General features: G+C 36.3%; 1 protein-coding gene across 10 annotated transcripts; it reads right to left on the reverse strand.

The window, feature by feature from the left end:
• Positions 1–343: 343 nt before the first annotated feature.
• C3H18orf63 (chromosome 3 C18orf63 homolog) lies at positions 344–21,594 on the reverse strand. 10 transcript variants are annotated; one of them, XM_090137313.1, is made up of 15 exons: positions 21,428–21,594; positions 18,358–18,509; positions 17,616–17,694; positions 17,056–17,112; positions 15,885–15,996; positions 14,170–14,211; positions 13,429–13,505; positions 11,918–12,027; positions 11,062–11,158; positions 10,867–10,952; positions 10,143–10,326; positions 7,968–8,801; positions 6,480–6,599; positions 5,197–5,283; positions 344–1,785 (listed from the first exon to the last, which is right to left on the reverse strand). In XM_090137313.1, exons 2-14 carry the CDS (start codon positions 18,489–18,491, stop codon positions 5,227–5,229), a joined length of 1,989 nt encoding a protein of 662 aa, XP_089993439.1. In that variant the 5' UTR covers positions 18,492–18,509; positions 21,428–21,594; the 3' UTR covers positions 344–1,785; positions 5,197–5,226. The 10 variants fall into 10 exon arrangements, with proteins under 10 accessions (XP_089993439.1, XP_031444889.2, XP_089993436.1 ...); XM_031589029.2 differs by having other exon boundaries at positions 7,758–8,801; XM_090137310.1 differs by having other exon boundaries at positions 7,758–8,801; positions 18,358–18,521.
• Positions 21,595–21,715: the final 121 nt, after the last annotated feature.

Consider the following 21,715-nt stretch of genomic DNA (forward strand, 5'->3'; position numbering starts at 1 on the left):
AGACATCACAGACAGAGGCCCTGGGTGAGCCCAGGCAGTGAGGGCACTGCCCAGCTAGTGAGAATTCATTACAGGAGGAACTGAGAGAAGCTTTTAACACTTCTCCATGTACAGCATAAGGCAGCAGTGAAGATCCCTTCAGCATCGATAAACCCCCACAAAGGCAGCCCCAGCACTAACCCGCCTCCCCAAGAGCAGCATTTCCACCACCACTCCTGCACCCCGTGCATTTTCACTCTGTACCAAACATGTTGCTGCATACTTACAAGGGCTGGGAGGGCTAGAGTAACAGGTTCCCACCCACAGCACAGGCTAGAAAGGATTTGGCCATTTAGCACATATGAATTATTCAGTAGTTTATTTGAAGTGGAACAAATTGAATATACAATAATTGTATTTTCTCTTTGGAGTATTATAATAGATAACAAAGTGATGCAAACATTTTAAAACATGAGAATGATGCAGAATGACTTCTGTTAATAAGGAGATATCAGGCAAATGCTGGAAACAGGCAGCACTTAAATAGCTACTATGACAGACAGACCAGATGAAGCACAAGTTTATATAGCATAGCAGAAAGGCAACCTTTCCATGAACTTTTCCATATTTTGAGAAAGAAAAAGATAGATTACATCTAAACAAACCTATGAAAGAATAACTAATCCACAGCATTTGAAAAGTGGCTTTGTATACCAGTTTCCAAACGATGTAAATATGGTTTGGTTTCTTGATGAGTATATTGCTCTTTTTTGTGTTGTGTGTGATGTAGTTTTCTTTTTTATTGTATGCAATAAATTTACAAGTCTGAAGTGCTCACTTTCTTTTAAATGCTGGCACCATCAAATCAGAGCTATGCTAACATTTTCCATTTGAAATAAATAACGATAAACAAAACTTGTTATTGCAGGAGAGAAAAATCCTAACATGAAACATGAGGCAAATAAAAACACAACCATGGCAATATCCAAAGTTCTCATAAAGCATGTGAAGTCTCACTGTATGAATTCCTTTAGGAAAAAAAGATATTGGCAATATATTACCAAAGCAATTGTTATACTACAGTTTTATATTGTTTGAGTTTAGAAATTGGTGTTTGCCTCTTAATTTTCATGTAACACAATAATATTCGCTTACAAACAACAATAATGGGACCAAAATAATTCATATGTAAATTTTTAGCTACATTTATTTTGATAAAATTACTTAAATGCCAGCATGCATTGCTCAAGAATGGTGTTGTGAATTGGACTTTAAAAATCCTTTATATCCAGTAGTTTTATCTGTGGGAATGGAAATTCACTAAAAGATATAATAGGAGCTAAAGAAGATGTAATCAAATCCAGCCTTGAGATTGTTCCCTGACTAAGAAAAACTGCAGTGTTTATTTTCTAACTAACAAGGAGAAGTTATTTAGGAATGTTTTACTGGTGAAACAAAGAGATGCAGATAATATATCAAATAATTGTATCATCAAATATAATTATGACATAAAAATATAAACTTGACACTTCAAAATAACTTGGAACAGCAGTCAGGCATGTATGCAAGTGCTAGGATAGACATAATGTGATTAAAGAATTCCAAACAATTAGCTGAATTTCCAAAACCACTTGAGGATTATTAACCTAAACTGTCTGGGGTAGGTGGTGACACATGGATTCACGTGACTGTATGTATTTAACCTTCAATTTTTCATCCAGAAACAGGTAGCAGTGACATGACATAAACAGAGTAAAGATCACAAAGCTCAGAGATCCTCAAGTACATTAATGGCCTCTTGGAAGCCTGAATGAGGAAAACAGAAAAAGCTGAGATCACAAAAGAAATCAAAAGGCAACTCAGAACAGTACAGCTAATATGCAAACAAAAGTTGTGTAGCTCTGTATTTGTGTTTTCCTTACAGAGTTTGTATCTAGAACATACAAGTTCTTTTTTTTCTTTTTAAAAAATTTTTTACACAGAACAAATGAAAAAGCTATCCTTGATACATACTCAACTTTATCTTTCCTCTAACATTTGAGTTTTTAAATTTAAATCCCTCAAAAAATTGTTTTTTTGTGGTTCTGGAGGCAGCAATTTCCATTGCAGAAGTGTGTTCACAGCTTTTTAACCAGCTGAGATGAAGTCTTAGCTCTACAGAAATGTAAGAGACAGAATCTGAAGAAACCATTCTCCAGCATTTTAAAATAGTTGACCATGCAGTAAATTGGATTAACCGCAATTTGGAACAAGCCTGCAGCAATGAAAAATAGACAGGATAACAGCAGTAATGTGATAACATCTACTCTTTGGAGCAAGGCTCTAACAATTTACTAATACATACAGACCAAAGGTTATTTCCGATCTGATTTGGAAATAAGCTTTCTGGCATTATAAAATAAATTGCTTTGAGTGATTAAAAATGTTCAGAATCTTTTTTTCAATGAAAACACAAATATTTTCACCACATATAATTTCCATGTAAATGTTTTCAAAATTATGTTATGTGTTCCTTCCATAAACAGATCATGCTACGTTTATATAACAAAAAGTTATTACTTCAACTCTATATTTTACATCAAGAAAGCAGATGAAAGATGGCTTTGTTTAAATTTCATACTATATCGTTTCAATTATAAGAGAAATTCTTAAATGTTGGCTTGGGGCAATCCACATTTTAGAAGAAACAATATAATAGTGATCCAGCTCTCATATACAAAACTGCTGAGAATTTTTACTTAATTCCAGTTGTGTGAATCCCCCACGTTCATTGTGTGTACAGTATCCTTACATCAATGGTAGAAATTAATTTCATGTAAAATATTAGTATTATTACTCTCTCAGATGAGTTTTTAGCTTCTCATTTGCTAAATGGAATTTGGCAACCATAACCAAAGGTCAGTATCCTATAACAAAACAAGAGAAGAGCTACAGGAAGAGTTCTGTAGATGAGTGGCTTGGGAACTTCAGCTCTGCTATTTTGAGTATGTTCTTCCCCAGAGAGGGGGGGGGATTGTCTACATACAGATACAAACAGAATGAACAAGAATGTTTTAGTGTTAGAATTAGATGTTAAGGATCTTAAAATATTACATGCTTCTTTCAATGACACTTTACTTGATTTATCAACATATCCCCTTTATTTGATCCAGTAAAATTGGGAAGAAAATTAGAATCACTCTGAATTCCTCAAGCAGTTAACAGGCTGTGAATGTGACACATTAGTAACAAACCAACCCTTTTCAGAAGATAACTGTAAAAAAAATAATAAATGTTTTTACTGTCATGAATTACAAGATCCAAGTCATTTTTGTCAACTACATCAACTGAATTCCATTCTAGGACCTCCTCACCTACAGCTGTTGCTGCACAGTAAATTTGAAAACTTAAAAGTAATTCTCAAGTGTTGAAGAAAAAACATATATTCTGAATGCAAGTGCAGTAATACATCATAAAGAAAAATCAAAGCAAAATTTTTCAGAAATGAAATTGTAGGCAGTGATCCAACAGCAGAAGTTATTTTAGCTCTAGTTTTGTTTTTAAATCACCAATGCCGATGATGAATCCATGCCAATGGTATTCTTAGACATCATATATTAAATATGTGATAAAAGGAATGGTTTCAAACTAAAAGAGGGAGGATTTAGACTGGATATAAGGAAAAAAGTTGTTCTACCATGAGAGTAGTGAAGCACTGAGAGATGGCAGATGCCCTGTGCCTGGAGACACTCAAGGTCAGGCTGGATGGGATTCTGAGCAATGTGATGTAGCTGTAGGTGTCCTGGTTCATTGCATGGGACTTGAACTAGGAGACTTTTAAAGGTCCATTCCAACTCAAACGATTCTATGATAAACAATCCATGGATGGCAATTTGTTCTCCACTGTTTATGCTTTATCTACAATAATCAACTTGGCCATTTGGTGTCTAATCCATAAATAAGAAGAAAGTTGTAATTTAACGTACGTTAAGAAGTTAAAGTTCTGGCCATTCTCAGGAACACGATCTCTGTCAATTCTCAAAAAGTCAGATATCTATGCTCAATATGCTGAAACAGATCACATCCGTATAAGGGTCATGCCTCAAGTGTCTGGCTTTGAAACTAAAGCAGGGCAGATGAAACACTAGATACAGAAACAGATTCGCTGAATAGCAGAATACAAAGGCCCCATATGAAAATCTTCTATGCATACAACAGACTTCCTTCAGGAAGAAAGACAATTGATAGTATCACCTCAGGGAATTTATCTACACTAAGAATAGAAGGACATAAAGTATACCTCTGAGACAACATGCGTATTTGGCTAACTTGTTAGCATTTATGTTGAAGCCAAAAGCTGGATTAAAAGACATACAGTTTGTATTTTGCTTTTTTAAAATTTTTGTATTTTCTATTTAATTTGTATAATGCTTATATTTTTGTACTGTTCTGTCTATGAGACCATTGTTCACACACCAATGTTTTTCTCTGAATAAATATACTTCTACTTACCTCTAAAACAGTGAACTGGAAGGGCTTGCTCCTTCCTGCATATTTTTCTCCTAATTATGTGCAATATGCTACTACAGCAATAAAATTAGTGGTTTTCATACATTATATGTATCCTTAATATTCATAGGGAAAATTTATTCTATTCTGCAAGACAGTTATCAATAACAATCCATGCTGTGGGTTCAAATATCTGGCCATAAAACTAATTTTTTTCATTTTGTATGACAGGCCAGTTTGTCCTTGGATTAGATCTTGGCACCACAAAAGCATTTAGCTACCCTATTTCATGTAGTGGTATTAAATAACATAGATAGTCCCACTGTAATGGTTTATGATTTTTGCTTTCGCTGAGGTTCAAATGAAACTCAGCAGCAGCAAAAAAAAAAGTTTATTTTAGTCTAAAAGAAAAAGAGCAAAGATACAAATTTAAAGCCACGTTCTCAGTAGTAGAATATGCTTTTGTCTGTAACAAAAAGAAAAAAAATAAAGCAATGCTTTATTTGCTAGTGTCCAAAGAAACCAAGGACTTTGGCTTCTTGTTCCAGTTAACCTTGGCTTCTACTACCTCCGTATTTTGTTCTAGAAGCCAGTTGTTTAGTAAAAGTGATTCCTTTGGAGACAGTTGATATCATAATCCATAAAATACAAATATTATCATAGACATGTAATATTATTTGAATAATGAGAAAAAATGAGAGAAATCCTTTAACTTTGTAATGAACATACCCAGAATTTTCTTCAGTACTCCATTATATCCTAAATAAATGGCTTACTTCTTTTGACTTTCTTCAATTTTGAGTAGCCTTCTTCTTCCTGTTGACAAAACAAACAAGCAAAAAAAATCAGGAAAACAAAGCAGTAATACAAGCTAACAGCTCAATTAAAAAAAAAAATCTTCTGAGTGTTCCCAAGCCTCCAGCCGAGGCTCCCCTTCATCTGTGCATCCAATTCACTGGTGCCAGCAGTAGTGTTGCTGCAGCCAACAAGAACTTGCTGCCACCTCCCTAAAGCAGCTTGCAGGGTTCAGGTTGACATACAAAAGTGCAAAGACTCTTCATACTGTGTATGGGTAATGAGACCTCAAATGGTCATTGATTGCTTGAGATAAAATATAAAAGGCAAGGGAACCTGGGTGGAAACAGAGAAAAGTGTGTGCAAAATATGCGCCTTCTGACTTATTTTATGGAGGGATTGCACAGTATGTTCTGCTGGCTAGCACGGATAATACATATCTGTGTAACAAAATACAACTGTACTGAGCTTTAGAGGCTTTAGACTTGATCCTTAGTGATCAGCCTAATCTCTAGATAGTAAAAGCATTAAGAATGTGACTGTAAAGGGAATGAAATGGAAGATATAACTGAGTTTTGAAGGACTGAAATTGAGAAGCAGAAGTGTAGCCTAGAGATAAATACAAGTAATAATTAAGAATAATGAGAAAATTAAGAGGATTTTAACTTACACACTATTGTCATTAGAACAGAATTTAGAGAAAAAGGTCAAAAAACAATTGGTATTAGGAACCTATTTAAATGCTGCTGCCCTTTCTAGTAATGAAACATCTGAAATACATTAAATAACTGAGAAAATATACCTTTTAAAATTCCACATTGATTCATAAATAGCCTTTAGGAGTTCATTTCTACCCAAGTAATGCTGAATTCAAGCATGTAACATGCAGGTAACATTTACACAGCCAATAAGAATACCCATAGTTAAGTAAGAGGATAGAATTTTTGTCTGTACAATTCTACTTCAGAAACGTATTTACATTATGTAACATTATAAAGATTTCATTCTAGTACTAACTTGTGCAGCAAACAAGAGTGTTAAATGCACATTTGAAGTAATACCAGCATAACTGATCATTTTTGCCAAGAGTGAGCTCAGTAATATTTATTTATTTCCCTGTTTTAAATGGAACATGATAAGATGATAAAACTTCATTTTCTTTTTATTTCTTGAGTTCTTGTAGATTGGCTAAGGGTGTATGTGTGTAGGCCTTTTACCTGTCTTTTTCTGGCAGAGCCTTTCTTTTCAGATGCTTCCCTGTTGCTCTCCTTCATTGAATGAGTCAGTTTTGAGGTCACTGTTTCATCACATGTCAGATATTTGTTCCCTGTAGACATCTTAAAGTATAGAAGTTTGTGTTCATTGGAAAAAACAAACAAACACAGTATTTTGTCAATCAGATCTCACCAACACAATGCATTGTGATCTGTAATGTCTATCACTACCAGTGTGAATTGTAATCTCGCTACTCCTCAAACCAGGTTTCATCTTCATATCCTGACTTACCCTGTTCAGCAATTGCTGCATATCTTGTCACCCTAGAAGCTAAAATATGTCTGTTAGATGGCAAAAATCTTATGCCCCTTAATTCCCAGTGGTTTGGCATTTAGAAACTAATAAATCTAAAACACAGTGCACATGGAATGGCAAAAAATGCCAGGACATAACACATCACATTTTACAGGTGAAAACAGAAGCACAACACATTTCATCCATGTGTCCTACCTGCAGGACATCATTCCCATAAAAACTGCACTGAAATCAGCTCAGCTACTTGTATTATCAAAATGCAGTAAGAATCACAGAAAGTTTGGATTGTAGAGAATGCCTTGAAATCGTCTAGTTGCAACTTTTATTTAAAGCAGTGATAACTTCAAAGTTTGATCACATTACTTTGGGCCTCACCCAGTCATGTTTTAAGAATCTGAACAGATAATAGTTCTACTTTTTCATGCAACTTGTTCCAGTGTTTAACTACTTTCACTCTGGAGATGATTTTCCTTATACCAAGGAGGAATCTTTTGTGTTGACTTGTACTTTTAGCAAAATTCAGATTAAACTTGTATTTGCAAAACCTTCCGTGTTTGTCTAACAGAGCACTGCTTCATACACACTGCAGTCAGCACCACACAATCAATGAGGTTTGAGATTCCTTCCAGAGACTGCTCACTAAGATGGTTTTACAGCACTGAAAAGTTCACCCTTAAACAAATCTTGATAGACTGATAGAACAAACTGTTTTAAAGAAATTAGAACTAGTTATTTCACCTTAGAAGTCTGAAATAAAAAAATCTGTCTACCTCAGAGGACAAAGTAAATCTTCCCTTCCAGAACAACATTGGTTCAAAACATTAATACATGTGATAGAAATTTTAGGCAATTATATTAAGAATGATGGTAGAACATGACAAAAATCATCCTCTTTATCGCTCATTGTTATTTCAGAACATGCTGATTTTATGAGAACCAGTGATAGTGACTGTTCTTTACTGTACCTGTTCACAGACAGAGTTGGAATGAAGACAGGTTGTCTTAGCAATACAGTTCTCAGAACAGTAGGATGCTTTGCTCTCATCATTTTTGGCAATGCACACTGTATCATTTAAGACGGATTCATGAATATTTAACCCTCGTCCTTCATTTGATTTCTTTGTTTGTTGCTGTGATAAACTGGAATTTGTCATTTCATCCTCTAATTTACAAACCTGCAAATGTACTTTCTTTGACTGGTGTTGTTTCCTGAGAACTTGTGTGGTATTTTGACTTGCAAAGTTTTTCCCCGCTCTTGAATTGGAAGATGCAAATGTATTTAGTTTTGGACTGATATCAGATTTCTGAAGCACTGGCCCAACATTCTTACGCAGGGAAGGAGAATTTGCCTTATTGTGATTGACTTCACTCAAATTCCAACCTGCAGCTGAGTTACTGGAAGAGTTAGAATTAATCATTTGTCCACTAGACTCTGTCTTCCACTGAAATACAGATGCATCTTGTTTTATATATGCTTGCTCAGTAATTATCTGAAGTGAGCTGCTGTGAGTAGCAGGTTTATAAACTTGAGTTAAGCTGGACTTGCAAACAGTCAACGTAGAAGATTTAACATGTTTTACCGGTGATCGTCTTTCAACATTTTTTCTTTCCTTCCCATCAGTTTGATTTGTGGTGTTTCCATTCATCTGCATCAACCTTCCTTTGAAAATTGGTATAATCTTGCTGATCTTTTTTGGAGAGAGATCAAAGGCGGAGCTTCCAGGCACTCCTAAGGACTTCCGAAGTGGTAGCTCTGATATTCTTGGCCTATTTATTAATTTCTCAGTTACTTCAACACTAATCTCTTCTGCACTTTTATTGCTACTTGAAAAAGTGTGCAGCTTTGGCTCTTTGATCAAATGCTCCATCCAGTGGCTGTTCTCCTTACTGCATGAGGAAGAAATACTAGCCAAAGTCTGTTTCCTTGGAGGTGTCTGAGTCAGGGATACTACACAAACCATCTCACCAGCCAATTTCATAGACTCAGACTGTAACTCAGACTGTATTTCCTGCAATACAAGGAGAGCTACTAAACTCATTTAACTGGGTTTAAAAATCTGATCACCTAATGCATCTCTACAATATATATGATACACACCACAATATATAACCATACAAAATCCTGTTTTGAATTATAATTGTCTGTATCTTTAAACAATATTTCCTTGTAACCATAACTGAAGATTCATTTTCTCCTTTCCCAGTTTTTTTCTTGTTTATAAACTATGCTGGAATATTATATTTCTCAGAAGACTTAAATTACAGATATTATCATAGAACCATTGTCTCAGAATCAAAAGAATGGGTTGAAGGGAACTAAGGAAACTCAAAGCCCACCCAGCCCCACCCCATGGGCAGGGCTGCCCCCCACCAGCTCAGCTGCCCAGGGCCCCATCCAACCTGGCCTTGAGCACCTCCAGGGATGGGGCACCACAGCTTCTCTGGGCAGCTGTGCCAGCACCTGAGTGAAAAATTTCCCACTCAAATATAGATCTCTCCTCTTGTAGTTTAAAATCATTCTTCCTTGTCCTGTCACTACCAGACCATGCAAAGTATGTGTTATTTTGGTTTAGGCGATTCCCAATTAGGCAATGTGCTTTTAAAGGTTCTGCAGGGAGTTTGTCTGATAGGCTCTTAAGACTAATAATGGCATCTGTACTCTGAACAAAAGATGTCTAGGTGCCTATAAAAACTGTAGATGACAAGGAGGAACCATCCTAGCTTTGATCATTGAAGAGACATAAATAGGAACTGTGTTCTGAAAGAGGATTATAGTATTTTAGAATCTCTGCAATTTCTGTCAGCATCCTTTGTTGAGAATTAATTACTTCACTTCTTTTACATACTGCTACCCAAGAAATTTGAGTCTCAGTCTTTGTTAAAGCTCCAATTAAGGGTGTTGTGCCTCCTCTCCATCACCAGCCAGAGTACATCTAACAGCTGGAGTGCTTTTGAATGCCTAAGTTTATATAATTTAATTTTCCTTAGTTTGTTATTTAAAAATAATTTGCAGAATATTTTTAGAACTGTTATTATTCTGGAAGGAGTGTGGGAAAGTTCTGGAAACTTGGCTGTAAAATAAGGATGATAGAACAGCAAATACTGATGGCAACAAATTAATAGTATAATGCTAATTCTAATGCTAATTTCTTTTTTAATGTATTTTTCAACTGAACAGCAATAGAACAATGTAAAGTAATGACACATTGCACATTTTTTAAAAAGTTTATCACTGTGATAAGTATGCATTCATGCTGTCACTGAGTTCTGAATATGACAAAGCTTACTTCAAATCAGGAACAGAATACATGCCATTAGTATTTTTATTAAGAAAAAATAAAAAACCTTACACACGCTGGGGTCCGGGAGAGTTGCTGTGTAGCATAAAGTGCTTTACTTGTCATCCTTACTGGACATCCACACAGATGTGAAAATTTAGCCTTCACATCAGAAATAAAAGAGTTCAACACGCTTCCTGAGTCTGTTCTAGGGAAATACTGCACTGGCTGACTTCGAATGCACCTTAGAGGGTACCTGAATATTGTTCAGGGATGCATAACAAGGTTCTTTGTATTTTCACAATTATGAATCACTTTCCTTTAGAAAAAATAAAGGAAGTATGTCTACAGATTCTTTCCCAAAAAGGTGAAGAAAAACATCTACTTTAAGTGACCAAAGCTTACAAAGTTACAAGACTACAAACATTCTACCCTACCGCAATAATGTTAATAACCTTTAGTCCAGTCTTTCCTAGCAAGAAAAACCTCTTTAAAATAAATATTTGCTCACCAGTTTTACAGAAAAAACACAGTATTAATTTAACTGTTCCTCTTAAGTCACCATTTAGATTGACAGTATCATGTTTACAGAAGCTGAGAAGCAAACTGATCTGACTTTCTATCATTCAATTCTAGCACAAACAGATGTAATATTTTGTTTCAGTTTGACTAATGAAACATTACACTGATTTCTATGAAGTTGTAGAAGAAAATGTGGTGCATTCAGTAATGAAAATTTAGGTCTTAGCTAGGGGAGTGGTAGAGAACATGGAACAAAATTATTCTCAAAGGATACGTAAATAACCTTTCCCCTATTGGCTTGAAGTAAACACTCAAGTATATTTCTCTCTCCTCAGTATCTTCTGGAAGAATATATCCATACTAAAAAACAAACCAACCAAACAGAAAACCTCCACAAATATGCATTACAAATACAAGTTTAATATAAACACAAGGAAGAGAGGGAAAATACAAGAACAGCACTTTTTACCAGATTCTTCCAGTGCATCTGAAATTCTTCATATGAGTGGAAAGGAGATTCTGGAGGAATTCTACGGCTGATGTTTATGATCTGACCCATTTTCATGCTGTGCACAGATGAAAAAAAGATGCTTACAAAGGATGTCATAAAGCTCATTTGAAAATAATTGGACTTTCAAAAAGTCAAGTACTGGAATGGGCCCAGGGAGGTGGTGGCATCACCAACCCTGGAGATGTTCAAGGTATGTTTGGACTTTGTGTTGAGGGACACAGGTTAAGTGGGAACTACTGGTTGGACTGGGTGATCTTGTAGGTCTTTTCCAACCTTGGTGATTCTATGATTATTTAGCATTTAAAGCATGTATATATTATTCTCAAGTTTTGAGAACTAACATCTTTAGTTCATAAGATTGCAACAGAGCAATAGCAATGTTTGCTGAAATACAGAAAGAGGTTGGAACCTATAAGGCTGATTGCTCTCATCTGTAATACCCAATACCACAAAGTGTAGAGCAAATGAAAATGTATCATTACTTCTGACACTTATGATGAAAATCATAGGTGAGGATTGAAACAGTCTGTGACAAAGATGAAAATATTTTTCTTTAAATTTACACTTCCTTCTACAATTATACTCAAAGAAAAGTAACATTACAACAGTAGCAAAGAGTACTAAAATTGAAATATGTTTAAACACATAATTTGTGATTCACTAATTTTTTCACATCTTCCATAACACTGAGACCTAAAAGGAAAATTGTCTGGATGTAAAACATGTGCTCTTGTCACTAGCACTGAATTTACAATTTGAATGGCAAATGTTCCAGGAAATATTTGTTTCTGCTGGAATTTAAATAAGTGCCTACCTTGGCAAAACATAGCACCAGTTAGTTAATATGGAATGACTGTCAATAACTGTTTTTTCATTGCTCTCAAACAGCTTTATGGTGTTAGCCGAAATATCAAAATCTTCCAGCTTAAAATAGAAAAAAGTTATTTGCAAATCTCTATAGTAGTACAAAACTTAAATACAAAAACTAATTGTATATCACAATATAATGAGGTTTATACATTATTCATTCATCTCACAGACTCCTTATGAAATAAGCAAATCATAACTAAGCATTAGAGCCAACACTTCCCAAAGCATAGGTAAAAGGCTTAAAGGCAATTAAAGGCAGTGAAATTTAAATGTTAAGTGTGTTAATAAGAATACAGAACAAGTTTCTCAAACTAAGAACTGTCTCACTTTCATGCAGTTTTTTAAAATTAAACTCAGAAACTAATGTTTGACCGCCTAGGAACTTCATATGTCACTCTGCATAATCAAGTGATTTGAGGTGGTGGATGCTCCATCCCTGGAGGCATTCAAGGCCAGACTGGATGTGGCTCCAGGCAGCCTGCTCTGTTGGTTGGTGACCCTGCATATAGCAGGGGTGTTGAAACTAGATGATCTTTGAGGTTCTTTTCAAATCAGGCCATTCTATGATTCTATGAAGTGCCAAGATCCCAGCAACAGAATTAGAACACATTCTCACAAAAGAAAAATTTGGCTGTTTGGGCCAACTTAACACAGATTTATAAAACATTTTCTCTTTCCATGCTCTATCATGGTTTGCATTTCTTAATTGATAAGAAAATAGTCAATTTTTGTTTTAGAAAAGTATTCAAATAGTCAAATTGACAATGAAGCCACACCACAATCCCGTCCATTAATCCAATTTCAAAATGACACAATGACACAACATTTATGCTGTCTAATTAGGTCACAAAAGAAATCTTACTTTTCCTCTTCTTTAAAAGAATACTTTGGATCCAAAATAATTATTTTGGAAAATAATCTGAAAATCTAACAAATATGCCTCTGCATGTGTGGATGTACTGACATGGCCAATTTTTAGCCTCAGCCATTACTTCTTAAGCAATTTATAAAGCTGCATGACACAGGCTGATCCTGTGTTTTGGAAGCTGCATAGGAATCTCAGCAAATTCCAGAAAAAAACAACATCCATTTACCTTATACATAGTGCTGACATATTACCTGCAGCTTCACTTGTAATATGTTACTCAAAACTGGTTATTTATTAGTGAGATTGTGACTGGCTTTTAGGAAAAAACCTGTTAGAAGGAAATTTAGAAAGTAGTCTTGAATCTGTATGATAAAGATGCTTGGTATGCTTGCTAGAATGCCTCAATATAAAAAATACAGGCGTTACACACCTAAATGATTGTATAGAGTTAATCAATGTGGTTACTTCTAAATACATCAGAAATAAGCTGTTCTAATCCCATCATGGGAATTGTAAGTCACCTTGGACAAATGAAGTTAAATATTGGTAAGATAAATACAGCCATAGAAAACAAAACTGTGTTATACCTTGGGGGGTGGTAACCGAACTGAGCAAGCCTCCACACTGATACAAAGCTGTCTCTCTGATACATTGATGTCTAGAACTAAAATAAAAACAAAGTCCAAAGCCCTGTTCTGAACTATAACTCAACTGTTAGATTGCTAAACCAAACGATTACTTAAAGCCATTGTCAGTTAAAGTACTGAATTTAAAAAACAGATCTCAGTATGGAAATAAAAATTAATCGTATTTTAAGAATGAAAATAAACCCAACAGCTAACTGCAATCTATACATCTCCCTGTGAACTCAGGGCCATCTATGCAACTGGGAGCTTGAAACCTATACATTTGATACAAAAATATTAATTTGCAAAGCAAACATATTTAACATAAAAATAACCAGTGGCTGTACTGAGCCATCAAGCTCAACATTATGCATGCAGATATAGTTAATATCAAAGACTATATGATCAGGGCAAGCACTTATTGAATTTTCTCTGGAACATTCACCCACTTGTGGTGCAGAGTCTGAATGTATTACACTTCCAAATATATATTCTTACTGCAAATTGATGTCAAAATAAGTAACTGTTGTAAACTGAGTTCAATATCCCAAAATATAATCTTCCATCTTTATACTAGAGATTTAAAAATAAATTTAGTTTTGTATTTTCTACAATAGTTAAGCATCACACTTATATTTACGCGCACATATTTACACCTTATTCACTTACACAAGCTTACTCCTAACAGAAAACTGTACTTACCAACTGCATTTTGCCTTCCTATTTGAGACAAAAAATCTCTTCCTTAATAAAACAAAATAGATAAACATTATTTTCTAAACCATTAGCATCTTAACCAAAAAGCAAGCCAGATGTAAGTATATTAATAGCTAAAAATTCACAAGTTTCTTTCTTTTCTAAGAAGAAACTTATACATGGAAGTGTTTTTAATTGACTAAAAGGTTAATAAATTTCTGAAATTCAAAATCAAAGCTGCATAGTACTACTATATATTTTAACACCTATCATGAGTTTTGCCAGATTTAGCAATACATACACGATTAAGCAATTTGCATGCAGCAGGAGCATGTTGTTGTTTGTTAAGGTTCTACTGAAGCTGTATTTTGTAAGAGCTACCATTTAGCCTTCTACCTGTTATCACTAAATAAGCTGATTTCATAGGTCTGTACATTTTGAAGACACTGAAAAAGAAAGATACTACTAATACTGTAGCCAGAAATAGGATAACAGCACATAACACTTCTCTCAGTGTATATTTTGAATGATCTGCATTACTGCTCTGCTTAATAAAAGAACACCATAGTATATGAAATACAACTATTTTCCCATAGTTCTGTACAATCTTATTATACAGCATAGATACACCAGGCAACAGAACTTCCATCTAGAATGACAAAAATGAGTAGGATATGGTACAATCAATGAATATACAGATGTTATAAGATACACCAGAGAACTAAGCTATAGTTACTATATTAAAGCAGAATACATATGATACTTACCCACAGCCCAGGCTCTCTACAAAACTCCAGCAGAGAAAATCTCCAAAAGAGATGCTCCCCTGCTGGTAGTCAGCACTTAAATGGGTCTAGGAGAGGTGGAGCCAGGCTCCACCCCTTCCGGCAGCACAGGTGAATTGCCTTCACCTGTGCTCCCATGGCTGATTCATTGCTTGCCTCAGGTGATCAATCAGAGGTTCAGGCTGTGATTCAGCAGTTCCCATACACAGATATGTGATAGAAAAATGCTTCTGTACTAGAAAAACATAATCAAGCACAATAGTTCCATTGATGAAAGCATGAATCTGAAAAACAAAGTTCTTAGAAGACATTTACTGTTGTAGGGGAACTGTTAGGTCACAGCCTGAACTGGTGATTGAGTACCTGGTGAAGGGGTATGGCTGATCCAGGGAACACAGATTGTTTGCATCTGTGCTCCCCACATGATCAGAAAGGGCGGACCCAGGGTGGAGCCATGCTGGGCTCATATAAGGACCAGCCACAGAAGGTAGAGTATCTCTTGGGTTTAGGCTGCTTTCTGAGGAGGTGTGTTGTATGGCTGGAGAGTCTCTTCCCCACCTAGGTGAGGCCAACTTTTTTTTCCCTGTATTTACCTGTTGGTTAATTTGTAAATACTTTGTTTACTATAGCTAAGAATGTGTGAGGAGTGATTTTATTTCTTTGTGAGCAAAACAGCTATGTGATAATATCTGATTTGGAAATGATTAATTTTCTATGTTATGTTCAGTTAAAATAATTGTTTAGTCTGTTAGAGAGAGGAAAAGAGAAAAAAAATTTTTAGGTTTAACATTTGAATAAAGGAGTAAATAAACAATAAAAGTGTAATTAAAATAAAGTTATAGAAATAATAGAGAAGTTAAAATAAGGAAAACAAATGCAATAATAAAAAAACTGAAAACTTAAATGCTCAATTCTTAATTTGAGTGAGTGGAATACCTTGCACCAGGAGATGACCAGCCTTGTTCCATTTAGGGGTGAGTCTGGCTGTAAGTGTATAGGAGAGACAGGTTTGGAGGATGGCTGGATTAACTTCTTGTGGTGCTTCCAGCTAATAACATTAATGAGAAAAGGAGAAAAATACTTAATGTTCCTTTTGTAAAGACTTTAAATCAGAATCTTAGTAAAGATACTGTTACACTAAGATTTAGCTTTAAAGTAATAGTAAGTTACACCTCTTTTCATCTATATAGCTACAAGTTAGCATAATATTTGATGTAAATGTCTAGATTTTGTCTTGTTAGAGTATGGGGCACTACAATTCATTTAATGTTTTCATGGAGATTATAACTCCATTAAGGGGGAAAAAGTGTATAGACTTATCTATTAGATATCTTCCATACAATAGCCATAGCTTCCAAAACTTAGGTGTATTAAGTTTGTGTGAAATTCCTCTTGCAATCACTGAAGTAACATGTGTGCAGAGCTTTGTTCACCTGCCATACTACTTCTGTGTTTGACTGTACTGTATAGCATTCTGAATGAAAATAATACCTACAGCTGGCTGCACCAGAGCTACTGGCTTTGACTGCAATTAGTTTTTGGGAGTTAGTAATTTCAGTACATCCACACATACATTTATAAAACCCACAAACAGTGCATACTAAAGGATAGTAAAGCACATGCAGAATGGCCTGAAACAGCAACTGCTGTTATGCTTCTGGGTTCTGTTTCTTCTCTAGTCTTCAGTTTTGCTTCTGAGCCACCCAATCCTATGTGGGGTGGGGAGATATTCAGCTCTCTGAACACCTCATCAACAGAACCTACAGGACATGTGGGTAGCTTCACACCACCAGAAGGATTCTTTGGTTTGTCTTTGCTTCAAGGTCAAATGTTAATGCTTTTGAGCAGGATTAGGACCCCACTACAACAGAGGAACACAGTGAAATTGCTCAGGGAGTTTCTTAAAACTTTTGACTGATTGAATATACTTACAATACTCAGATTAACGAGAAACATTCTGACAACAAAATGGGCTTTTCTTTTTAAACTTTGAAACTTCTCTTCTGTAGAGCAAATTGCTTGCCCTATGAAAAATACTTGTCTTTATCAACAGTTGTCACAAACAAATGTAATTGTCTGAAGAAGTGAAATATCTTTCAGCACTTACAGTAGCTCCTTGTCTCTCTACATATGCTTCACATAATCCTGATTTGTAGAATGGTATCTTTAAAAAAAAAAAAAAGAAAATTCAAGTGTCTGAAATTGAAGAGAATTTTATCAAATCATACATCTTGGCCCACTGGTATCCCTGCCTTAGGAAAGCATACTGAGGAGTACTTAAAGAAAACAGCATGTCCTATACTTTCAAGGGGAATAACAGCAAAAATATATTTAGGTATTTGCTGTACAGCAGTCTCATTTCTTGGTGAAGGTGCATTACCAAGTGAGCAAAAGACTGCCCAAAACAAAGTGGCAGAACATGGCTCTGCTGTTCTCTTTGTGGCATCTTGCCAAGTCAATTCTGTTCCACAAGAGGTTCACTTCCTGAAAAGATTATTTCATCAAAATCATCAAAAGAAAAAATTAACTAAACAGTCATCTACATTACTAATGCATAGTAGAAGTGTGATTGAAATTATGTAACTTATTCTTGGTGCTCAAACAATCCTTTGTGAAGATGTGTGGTTATATGTAACTACATATACTTATTTATCAATTATTACTGACCGCCATGACAACTGAAACTTGATTTAATGTTCCAATAACAGGTGCAGAAAGGATGTCTTGATACAGGAATATTAGCTGTCTGTAGATTTAAAAAAAATAGGGAAAAATTCAAAAATAAACTTAAAGTGGGAGCTCATTTTTTCTTTATTAAAAAGATAATACATTGATTCTAATTTTTAAAATCAGTTTCCAACGGTTCAGTGTAATGTGTCAAACAAATCCAATTTACTTACTCTTAACCCACCCACAGTGGTCTAAGGCAAACATTACAGGCTACAGGCTTTTGGGAAATTAACAGATCTGCCTCAAAGCATTCCATCTGGCAGAATTTCTCATTTCTTCCCTTTACAGGGAATGGAATAATGCTTTCTGATTGCAAGGAATGTGCACATTCTTTGAGTATTCTGTTCTTTGTCTCAACCTACAAAAAGCATTACAATATCTCAAAAGATGTACCTAAAGCATTCCAAGTTTGTATGTTTATGGAGTAACTTCAAATATTCAGCAATTCCACGTAGGTTGTTCTGTTATGTTTTTAAATGCCATCAGTTAAAAACTAATAGTATATTTTTCTCCAATAGCCAGTACATCACCCATCAAAAACAAATTACTTTGAAAAATGTCATAGTGTTTACTGCTAATAAGAATTGTGCTGATCTTATTACAGCTAACTTTATTTGCACTAATAAAATTGCTGAATAGCAAACATCAGTAGCTTCTGAAAATAACTCTAATTCATTACCTGCAGACTTTTATCTGTGTGCTCCTCATCTCACTTTCTGGTAATTGGGGGCTCAGTGTTACTGTAGCAGCACAGAGTTTCTGCAGATCTGGCAGACTGGCAAAGAATAGTGACTGATGCCTTCTGTCATTCATGTTCTACTGCTGATTTCACTGAAACAGAACCTGGATCTTACAGGAATGAATTACATTCTTTCAAGGTAGGTATTTACAGAACTTTGTAAGGACATGCTATCAGGTAAACCACTAATCATTTAATATCTTCTGACAAGATTAGATAGGTAATATACATATACAGTGAATAGAAGCAGACAACTCAACGCACTTGTAAAAATAATGTATTATACTTCATTTTCTTTTAAGAACCAAAATATTAAGAGTAAACACAAGGGTGAAAATATCCTCGACACCTTGTGATTTTATGTTTAGGCTGGAATCTACCTGGTACCCAAGTGCTGAAGAATTCTTTGGTGAAGTTTGTCCCCTACTGGCTGGCAAGAAAATTAAAATGTCAGGAGTTCAGCAGACAGAGACACCCTCACCAAGTCATACAAAGACCCCTCCTAGTGCTACAGAAGACTTGTGCACTCCCTGTTTAAATCCACTACTCTTTAGGTGACAGGTCAATGCTTGCTTATGTGAAAGGCAGTATTTTCTTAGCGATACTGCAATTTCTACTGATTCAGAATCACGTTAAGCTATGTTGTTTTCCTATTCTCACACTCAAAGCAGCATTTTTGTCTCAGTGGGTATCTTAGTTGCACTCTAACACAGCTATAAAAAGAGAACAGACTTGTTCTTTGGAGTGGAGGGTGATTTGACATATAGTGGTCCTAATGAAGCTGTATCTCACACCCTAAGCTTTGTCTTAAAATAGAAACTGACTACATTTTGTGTGCAAGAGTGTGAGGCAGTTTAGGGCTCAGGCCACAATATTATCTTGAATTACATGTGACTGGATATGGAGAGTTAGAATGCAAAGCATTTGTTTGTTGATTGCTGTAACACAGACCAGGCCTGCTGCAACTCCATCATTTTTGGAATTTTTCTAAAAAAGCATTGAAAAGAAGAACCGAAATAGCCAGAAGTTCAGACAGAGGACAAGATCCTACTATTCCTTCTTGCTATTTCTCCCACAAATGGGCTGAGAGAGCAGTGAGTGTAAACTGTTATCATTCCATAATGGTTCACACAATTGAAATAGCAATAACTATTTCAGGACTATACACTGAGCAGAGATAGGAATTTCTTCCTTGCCCCAAACTTGCTCTTCAGAATGCATTATCAGGAAGAAAGAGTAATGCTAACAAACTTCAAGAGAGTGAATAACAAAATTACAGTTGTTACTGGTTTTCTGTTATATGCCTATTGTATGAGTCTATGTACTGCAGCATAGTCCAGGTGCAATACAAAGGAAATGTTTATGACAACATGTACAATTTCATTATTCAAAGAAAATACAGCTCTTTACTACAGCAGGAATCTCAAAGTGCTCCACAGAGAAAAAGGCAGGTTGAAAATCTACTTTATGTCTAAGGGGAGCCACCAGTGCTATGTACCAAAAGCAACTGTTTTAATGGTTCTCCTACCCACCTCCAAATCAAAAACCCCTTTTTTGGAAATGGCCTTACCAAAGTGGTGAAGTTATCAATAAATAGAAAGCAGTTTTGTTGTCCAAATGTTATGAAGTCACTAGATATTATCTGAAAAGCAGATTGTGTAAATCATAGAATCTTTGAATCCTTAGAGTTGGAAAGGACCTCTAAGGGCCATCTAGTCTAACTTCCCTGCAATGAATATCTGATACTGTATAAATCATAATAAAAAATGATGGACTGGGTGAGCTTTTTGAGGAACTATTACAACAGTTTTTGCTAGCTCTGATAGTTTTGCTGTTCTGATTTTTTTTGCTTTGCATTACCTACAGTGTAACACTAAAACCCTTCATCTCAAATTGTAGAAAAATCCCAAGATTGGTGTTTTGAGACAATTTTTGAGAAAATGGTGTGTCCTTTTTTCTTATCCTTAAAGTAAAACACATCTCAAGTTTCTTCTTGCAGTCATGAAAAGTGACATGGAACTTCATCAGATAATTCCAAAACCTATAGCTTTAAGGCAAAGCACCATTTCAAACAAATGAGGAGAAAAATCAGATTGCGAATGCAGGAAAGAAAGGCTGGGTCCCCTGCTTTCATTGAAGTTTAAAAGTCTTCTGAATGGCCAAATGGGGATTTTTGTGATAAAGATGTTGTAAAGCAGGTTACAGTGTTCCTGGGCTTTGCTTTCTTGCAGAAGACAACTGTCATGTGGGAGCTACTTGCTGTGTTTAGCATAAGCTGTCTTCCCAGTGATCATAAAAACTAATGGGACAGAGTACTGGTAGATGGTTTGTTCCTTCAGGGGAGAGGAAAAAGAGAGAAGTATCCAGAGACACAGATCTGCTAATCAGGAATCACATAAAATCACCCAGTGCCTTCTTTATCAGCAGATCTTGACTGTGCAGGAGGAATTACACCTGTAGATGCAGTGATCTAACACACCATCTTAAAACCAACACAGCTCATGCTAAGGTGACCTTCAGTCAGAGAATGGCTGTCACTGTTCTTCATTCAAAACAGGCAATCACAGAATTGGTAAGCAGTATTTATTATTTTCACACCGGCATGGGCAATGGTATGGAGGGCCTTCCTCATCAGCACTGAAAGCTACACGAAGCTGTAAGGGATTGCAGGGACTTTGGGTTTGCTATCGTAAACTGGGAATAGCACCTGAATCGTGCCATGTAAGTTACGCTGGCAACAAACAAGCAATCCCTCCCCCCCCAAAACAAGCAACCAAACAAAGAAAGAAGACAACCTAAAATCACACTGGAAGCAGTGAAACAGGGCACTGCCGACCTGAAGGAGCTGACACACAGAGACCTGCCCTGGAGCTGGGTTTTACCTCAAATAAAACTGAAGGAAAACAGGGCAACTGTGTGTGGAACACCGCCGCCGAGAGAAGGCAGGGGGAACCGCTCCCGGCCACCTCAGAACGGCGGGGAGGCGCTGAGGAACGCCGTGAGGACGCACCTGCGGCAGGAGGGCGGGGCGGTGCCATGAGGCGCTTCCCCCTCACGGCCACAGCGTGGCGCCAACACCGCCTCACGCCCGAGGAGCCACAGCGGAGCGCGGCCCGAGGGGGAGGAAGGTAGCGGGGTAGAGTTCGCGCGCCTCCGGCTGACTGAGGCGAGGCGGCGCACGTGACCGGGTCACGCGGAGAGCGCCGATCGCGCCCGGGGAGGAGGGGACCGGGAGAGCACACCCCACATCTGTGGCGACATCGCTAGCCCCGCCCTTTACATGAGATCCGCCAATCCG

Source organism: Phasianus colchicus, chromosome 3 (genome assembly GCF_987193195.1).
Source record: "Phasianus colchicus chromosome 3, bPhaCol1.hap1.1, whole genome shotgun sequence".
Taxonomy (NCBI): domain Eukaryota; kingdom Metazoa; phylum Chordata; class Aves; order Galliformes; family Phasianidae; genus Phasianus; species Phasianus colchicus.